This window comes from Pteropus vampyrus, unplaced genomic scaffold (genome assembly GCF_000151845.1).
Source record: "Pteropus vampyrus isolate Shadow unplaced genomic scaffold, Pvam_2.0 Scaffold462, whole genome shotgun sequence".
NCBI classification, from domain to species: Eukaryota; Metazoa; Chordata; class Mammalia; order Chiroptera; family Pteropodidae; genus Pteropus; species Pteropus vampyrus.
Window position 1 is genome coordinate 1,063,342 of NW_011889243.1, and position 8,419 is coordinate 1,071,760.

The following is an 8,419-nucleotide window of genomic DNA, read 5'->3' on the forward strand; positions in this document are numbered from 1 at the left end:
CTTCCAGGGCCTGGAGGTGCCACTGCCTGGTCCTCATGTGGGGAGAAGGGAGGAAGGCAAGCTCCCCGCTCCCAGGTCTTTACTTCCTTGTCCCATTTCCCCTGGCCACATGCGATCCTGAGTTCCATCTTTGTCAGCCCCCACCCCCCTACCCCAGAATCACTTTTGGAGGTCACGGGAGGGCAGCTGGGAATGGGCTGAGGGTAAGTGAGACCTGTTTGGGGGATTCCGCTTGACCACTCCTAGGTCACCCTCAACAGCAGAGCTTTGAGCTTTTGGGACAAATTGACTTCACCACTGAGGTTCTGTCAGTACCCTCTGGGAACTGTCTGCACTAAGGCCTTGGTGGCAGGAGGGCAGACCCTGTCCACAGAGTGAATGCCTCTCGGCAGCAGAGAGGCTTGACCTCATACCTGTCTGGAGATGGTCCTTGGGCCTTAGCATGTAGCTACTCTGAGGATGGGGCTTTGGGCCCCCCAGGACTGAACACTCCCAAACAGACCTTCCACTTTAGCATTTGGGACAGGAAGGATGGGGTTGCTGGAGTCAGGTCAAGGCCCCTGGCTACAAACCCCTCAGCTCTGGCTGGAGGGCTCAGGTGTAGTGAGTGGTAAAGGGGCCAGCTCACCCCTCAGCTTGACTCAGACGGTCAAGGCCCAGCCTGTCCCCCAGGAGTCCTGGCCCAGCCAGACGCTCACTAGGGAGAGGCTGATAAAAAAGACAATGACAGCTACGGCCTAGTTGGGGATAGAGGTACCCAGCCAACCTGAGGCTTCAGAGCTGGGGGCACCTAGAGCAGAGCAGGAAGATGATGGCTGGTATGGGTCCCCATTCTCCCAGACCACAGTCCTCTGAGAAGGCAAAGCCAGGCCTGCAAAGAAGTCCTAGGCGTGGGGTCTTGACCCAGAAGGTGCTGCAGGAACAGAGAGCTGGAACTGGGGCTGCCTTGGAGGGTTCCCAGGAAAGGGCAGGGCCAGGCCTGGGCCCTGAAGGGCAGTACGCTAGGGGCTGAGTACAGGAGGATGGGAGAGCAGGCAGGGGAGACAGTCTTGGGAAGCAGGCAAAGCAGCAGCATCAAGGCAGCAAGCCTGAGGCTGGAGGCAGATGGGCAGAGGACACAGACAGAGTGAAGGGACCTACAGAGAGAGGGGCACTGGCTGAGGTTTGGGACGACCATTTCCTGAGCTTCCTGCGGGTACGCAGACCCTGGAACACACAGTCCTGCTCAAGGGTGTTCCAGGACTGGGAGGCATCCACCATAGCAGTCAGTGGGTGTGGCCTGGCAAGAGAATCATAAGGAACATCAGGGGCAGGACAACCTGGCGACACTCAGGGAGGTCATCTCTTCCAGCCTCCTGCCCCACCCCCTGAGTCAAGTCCTGATCTCTAGGTCACCCAGAGCTACCATAGACTTACTGAAACTCCTCCACCATGACTTGGTCAAAGTTCTGCAGAGGTCTGAGGACAGTGGTTGCCTGGTGAGTCAGAAAGACAGAGTGTCACAGCTCTACCCAAGCCGTGGTAGGTCCCTTCCATGAGGTTCCTCCCTCCCCTTCCTCTACCCTTCGCTCATCTCATCAGTGGCCCCCAAAATTGCTGAGACTCAGGGCTAATTTTGTCTTTCAAGGCCTTGATAAAGGGTTGGTCCAGGATCTGCAGCTGTACCTCATACAGCACCAGCTCTGACTTCTCCCCTAGAGCAATGTGGGGCTTAGCATCAGCCTGGACCCCTCTCTGGGAGCCCCAGGATACGACCAAGCTCTAATGCTCTCAACTACCTATTCTTGTACAGCCTGTGAGTTAAGAATAGTTTTTACATTTTTAAATAATTGAAAAACATCAAAACTAGAATAACATTTTGTGACACATGAAAATTAAGTGATATACAAACTCCAGGGTCCATCAGGTTGTACTGGCACACACAGCCGCACTCGCTTGTTTACAAAGTGTCTGTGCTGCCTTCTCACTACGGAAAGGAGTGGGGCTGTTGGGACAAAGACCCTCTGGCCTGCAGAGCTTCCAGTATTTCCTCTCTGGACCTCTACAGAAAATGCTTGCTGACCCCTGCTCTCATCTAACTGATGGAATAATGCCACCTACCCTACTCACGCTCAGGGTTGATATAAGGAGGTCCTGCTGATAATTCAACTTATGCCTTTTCAGTTTTATTTTTACCATTCCCTGCTCTGGTGGAGAAGTGTAAGAAAATCACTCTCTGGTCGGGGTCCCATAGGGACTTGTGGACATAAACAGTGCAGCCCTCCTTAAGAATGTGAGTGGCCCAGGAGCTCTAGTATCTACTGAAAGGGGTGGGACAGGCCCCCTCTGTGCTTTGAAGGTTGAAAAGGGAACATGCCCCATCGCTGGAGGCTGGCTTCCTAGGGAGTAGGAGAGACAGCAGTTCCAGCCTGTGAAGGGTGGAGGCCCAAACCAGTTCCACTGTACCCTGGGCTGCTGGTAGCCAGGGCAGCTGTGTGTGGAGCGCAGGGCAGAGCTGGCAGGAGGGCAGTACTGAGTCCCCTGAAGAGGATACAGGGATGGGACACGGTAGGGCCGGGAGCCAATGGCACAGTAGGTGGACCGGTATTCTCTGTGGCTGAGAGGGCTCCCAAGGGCAATTCCAGGCTGTGTAGTGGCGTAGATTAATTGGACCCTCCTTACTTGGGTGTTGAACTGATGTCCTTCTGTATTATACAAGCTTGTATAAGTCTTACTATTGGGGGTGACCCCAGGAGGAAAAATTCTGGCATTGGGTATAGAGCTGAGCACTTTTGCCCCTGACTTGAGGGACAGTTTTTGTTCCTTATGTGAGGATTAACTGAGATCCTGGGCAGTAAGAGACCTGATTGGACCATCTTGTCTCTCTGATTCCATCTTTTCATCTCCATCCAGCTCCCCACAAAAGATCCCACATCTGATTCCCCTCTGTGGCACATATTTGTTGTTGAAATGAAATTCCGTCCATTCTCCAGAAGAGGAACACTGAGGCCCCGCAAGATTAAGAGGCTGCTGGCCAAAGACACAGGAATTCCAGCTCTGACTCACCCTTGGCTATGATGCTGGATTTCTAGACAGTGGGGTCCATTATGTTTTGGGCTAGGTAACTGGCCAGGCCTTGGAAGTGGGTGGAGATGGGGGTCTGAATGTTGTATTAGGTGTAAACGCCCACCCACTGGTCTGAATTACTAGGGCAAGTACAAAGGGAGTGTGCAGGGGTCACTGGCTCTGCTGCCACATGTCCCCAGAGGAAGGCATCCAGCCCCACCGGTATTCCCTTGGGTACGGGCTCCCTACCTGCTGGGTCAGAGCTTTACAGGACTAGCTAGAACTACCTGGGACAAGGTCCTCCCCTGTGTGGCCCCCAAACCCATGCCTCTCATGTCCTAGCTTGGAGTCACTGGCTGGAGCTGCCCCCTCTGCCCCACGACAGCCCCAGGAGAGGAGCAGGGCAGGTTGGAGGGAGAACCTGAGCTACCTGAAGAGGAGCAGGGGACCTTCCTGAGGGTTCACCTTATAGAACCTGACACCATGGGCATGGCCTGCGGGGAGTCATGGAGGTCAGTGTGGGCATGAGAGCTGTCTCTCCTGAGCCCCATTGTGGGGCAGGGCAGGGGCAGGGTTGGGCTAGGTGGGTAAGACGTGATCCCAGGAGTGAGGTCTCACTGGCTCACCCTAGTGCTGGCCTTGGGTAGGGAGGTCTGGTTACAGAGCCTGGCCGTATGCCCCTGAGGACAGAGCCGTCACCTCCCTCAACAACCCCCTCTCCCTGGGCAGGGCATCACTTCTCAAATGGCGGCCCATGTGGCAGAGCTGTGTGCCCTCCATGCCTGCCTTCCTCGCAGAGCCATGACTGGGTAATGTCCCCATGGCGTTCCATCCCACCCTTCACCCCAAGCATGGAGGCCTGTAGTCAAAGGAAATGGAATGAATGTCTCAGGCCTCAGAGGAGGAGCAAGAGGCCACCACACCTGCCAGAGGATCTGCTTTCCCAGCAGGACAGAGTGGGCAGAGCCAGGCACGAGGAGCTAGGGCAGAAATGGCCTCAAGGCTGCGAGGCAGGTGCTGGTGATCGCCCAGGTCGGGTCAGGCAGATTGGACCCTGCAGAGCCACAGGGGGTGTTCCAGGAGGCCCCAGGATCCTCCTCACCCACCACACCTGCTCTGGGGCAAGGGCAGGATTGGACCCCTCTAGGGAGCCCCCCAGCATTCCCCAGATGAGGAGGCACTGAGATCGGGGGTTGTCCAGGGTAGAGACTTACCGTCAGAGGCAAGGCTGCCCTCATCCAGAAACAGGTTCCCAACACCTGCCCTGTGGCTTTCACGTTGCAGCACAGAGTCCAGAGGATTTCACAGGCAGAAGGGCCTGGGCCATGGCCCCCAAGTATAAGGGGGGCATTTACAGCTAAAGAGCCAAATCCTCACTGGGGTCCAGTAGAGGCAGAAAGGGCCCTGGGACTGGGTGGGGACCTGGCTGGTGCATGAGTTGGCCAGTGTCCCCAGGGAGAGAAGTCCACTGTGGAAGCCATGGACTACCCAGAAAAGAGCCTCTTTGTGTGACGTCACCTGTCTGGGCCTCAACTGCCTCCTCAATAAAATGGGAATGATGGCTCCTTTCCTGGGGAGGGGGGTTATGTGAGGACTAATGGTGTAGCCAACAAAACACAAAGCAGGTGCTCAGGGAAAGTAAGTTCCCTTGGACACCCCAACAACCTGGCTCTAAGAGGAACACTGTGACTCTCCGGCTGCAGCTGGCTGTGAGCTATTAGGAAGCCATTCTGGGCAAGACTGAGAAAAATATCCTTGGTTATATCATAAGGAGCAGGGGCTCAGGAGAAAAGGAAGGGACATGCCCGAGGAATCCCTGAAAGTCCGTGGGTAGAGGACCAACTGGCCATGTTCTGATGAGGCAGCCTGGCCCCGGCTTGGGGTTGAAGGAGTTTGTGGGGAGACATCTAGAAACCAGCAGTCTCAGGATCCAGAAACATTTTCCTTCATCCTTCCCTTGAGTTTTGTGCTGTGCCATCCTGGAGTTGGGGAGACAAAACATCTGTTTAGACCCAGGGCAGGGAAGTCATAGAGGGAGATTTCAGTTCATTAAAAGGGGATAGTGAGCTCCCCATCACTGAGAGTAATCAAGCCTCGAAATTCTTGCGCTGGGAGGGATTTGCCTATAAGACACAAGGTCCACACTGAGCTCACAACTCAAGCAGAGCTCTGATGACTTGGATCTCTCTCATGAGATTGCAGGGCTGTTATCCACTGGCAAACCTGGCTTTGGGTCTCCCTCAGCATTCCCAGAATTTCAGAAACAGAAAGGGCACCAACCCATGGGATTTGGATCCATTTACATATCATTTAAAGACCCTTGGCCCCAGGGAAGTGCCCTGATGCTCTTGCTGCCCCTGCCTTCCCCCACCACACTCAGACAATGCCTGGCACCCCTGCCCAAATCCTGCAGCCAGAATTGGGGCTCAGAGCGGGCAGGTCACGCAGCACAGCCAGCAATAAAACCAAATATGGACCTCCTGCCTGCCCATCCAGGGCTCTTCCTGGACCCCAAGGTGTTCCTGGACATGGTGGAGGCTGGACAAGGCTGACAGGGCTGGGCAGGCTGGAAAGCGCTCTCATGGTCTGCAAAGGCGCATACCGGCTGGACTGGCAGCAGGTAGAATCTGAGAGACTTGCTGGCTCACCTGAAGAGCAGGATGCCAAAGCCCTTGAAGCTAGAGGAGAGTGTGGATAAATGGGCTGAAGCCGAGCACAGGCGGAGGCATTGGAGTGTCATCATGCCCCACCCCCGACTTCCCTCAGCATCAGTGCACTCTCACACCACCCTCATTATCTCTGGCCTGGCCCCTGTAGTGCTCTCCTCACTGACCACCTGGACTACCTGGGCCCATCCAAGCCATTTCTCCCACAGCCACCAGAGATCACCTGCCAGATTGCAGACTCAGAAGAATCTGGAGAAGTTCTGGCTCACCTTCATCTGAAGTGAAGGGAGATGTTGTTGGTGACTGACATGGTGGTTGTGGTGGTGGTAAGGAAGTTGATGGTGACAGCAACAAAGACAGAAGTGCAGGTGATGGGGAGGACAGTGCAATGATAACTGTGAAGAGGGTGTGATCAAGGATGATGGCAACATTAAAGGACTGTTGGGCCCTGGGCCCAGACTGGACACCAGACCATTTCCAGGTGACCCTGAGCCTACTGTGAGGACTCAGGGAGGCCACCGGACCAAAGTTTCTAGTCCCTAATAAAGATGGCATCCAGGCTTTAGGTCTGGCGTAGCCGCCCATGAGCCAGGCCAGCAGTTGTAGGGATCCAGATGTAGGTGCAGAGCAGGAAGGCAGAGGATACTCTAGTTGGTCGACACATTGGTCCAGAGGTGACAGATGTCCTCAGAGTTGCAGGGGCAGCAACATGGACTGTCTCAGACAACCCAGGGAACTCACTGGACTTTGGCCCGATTCAGAGATACTTTGGGCCAAGAGAAACCTGCAAGGGTAATGTGGCAGCAATCTCTGGAGAGCCAAGAACCAAGTACCCTCTGAAGGTCCAGCCACATAGGATACCGGCTGAGACTTGGTGGTCCTGTAGGCTGCAGGCTCAGCCACTATTGGTAGAGCTGGTATTACCAGAGGCCCCGGCAGTTCCCAAAGGGGCATGCTGGTCTGAGTGAGGATGCAAGGCCAGGGGAAAAGCTAGAGGAACTTCCTGGGGAAAAGGCTCCTTTCCCTGTGCCAGGAGGCCTCCTGTCCTCTCAGATGTGGAAGCCATGGGGGTTCACTGAGGAGGACTCCTACACCCCAGATGAGCCCACGGGGTGTAGGACATGCCCCCAGGGCCAGCCTGCCCCTCCTCCACTAACCAGCCAGAATGCCGGCAGTGGGAAGCCACTGCCCACTCATGCTGAAGCCTCCTGCTTTCATCTCCCCCATTCTCACCACAAGCCCTTTCATAAGCCCCTCCTATCCTGCAGGTCTGTGACCCCATCCCCTAGGCCAACCAACCCACTATGACAACCCCAATTCTGTCTCCCTTGCCTGGATGCCCGGGTCTTACCTGATGGACCTGGTAATACCAGTAAGCCTCTTTTTCCAGAAGTGTTAAGTGCCTCACAGAGGAGACTGTGAGCTGCGTCAACCTCTACCCAACCCCCACCCAGCCTGACGGGCCAGGAAGATTTGGTTTCTGATGGCTCCAATCTGAAAGTGAAGGCTGCCCACAGCAGAGGACACAGGGTCTTCATCTCCTGGACCTTCCAGCTCCCCGCTGGGCCAGGCTGGGCTGAAGCCCAAGCTGGGGCAGGGCTCTGACAGACCTAGGCCCCTGCTAGAGATTCTCAGGGCTGATGCCTGCCTCAGAGCAATGTGCAAAGCAGGAGCTCCGCAGGACAGAGTAAAGGATGTAAACAGGCCTACACTGGGTGAGCCCTGTTCACGTCGGCTGAATTGGGTGCTGCTGAGTGAGAGAGTGAGTGGGAGCCAAGCATAATTTCTATCCAACACAGGCATATAAGTCATGGCTAGGGCAGTGAAGAACAGAAAACCCTAAATGACAGTGGTTTGAATGAGCTAGAAATTTATTTCTCTCTCACACCAAAACAAGTTTGGAGGTAGGCAGTCCACAATTGGTTAGGTACTGTTTGACTTGAAAAATGAAATAAAGAAAACCAAGAGTTGCAAGGAGAAGGCTGCAGCAAAATATTGTGATCCCTTGCCTCGTTTTCAGACTGAGACAATTGAGACCTAGAGCCCATTGATCGTAGGTGAGGCTTGGTATTCTAAAGAAAAGATCCTGCAACATTACCTCAAGTATATTCAATAAATATTACCTCGATCCTTCTCCAAAGGGATGTATGGTCATTTACCAAAGTAACTATATCTAGTGAAAAGGGAATACCTGGACCTTTTGAGATGTATTAATATAGAATTGGGGCTGACAGTGGCACCATGAAACTCACCACGCCATCATGGCCCCCCGGTAAGAGTGGACACGTGGAGGCTGGATAATAAATGGAGGCCTGGATGAAGTCAGTCTCACAGTGGATCCAGTGGGGGCCTTAGCCCCACCCTGTCTCCATCTCTCTTCTCTCCAAATATATAATTGAGATAAGTATGCTTACAAGCTAATAGAACTTGCACGTTTATTTTTTGACCTGTGGATGTAAGCCATTGTAGTAAGGGCCAAGTGAACATCTCAGAAACTGCCTCCTCCCCATTGCCAAGAGCAATCCAATTCTCCAGGCAGAAGTGCAGAGATTACTGCCACGCTCAGCAGTAACTGCTACCTTGCAACAGTATATTCCCATTTTCCCCCTCCTGCCTATTGTGCTACTCTCATCATTTTACTTCTACATTTGTTATAAACCCCACAGTATATTATTATTACTTTTGCTCTAAACTGTCAATATTCTTAA

The 8,419-nt window shown here is 54.0% G+C and overlaps 1 protein-coding gene across 1 annotated transcript; it reads right to left on the reverse strand.

Moving 5' to 3' along the window:
• Window positions 1-1,569: 1,569 nt before the first annotated feature.
• On the reverse strand, window positions 1,570-7,971 carry LOC111732471 (taste receptor cell protein 1). The gene is given in 7 exon segments (XM_023524394.1): window positions 1,570-1,694; window positions 3,046-3,185; window positions 3,476-3,539; window positions 3,832-3,904; window positions 3,969-4,161; window positions 5,694-5,723; window positions 7,964-7,971. Coding segments are annotated over 7 exon segments (633 nt in total).
• Window positions 7,972-8,419: the final 448 nt, after the last annotated feature.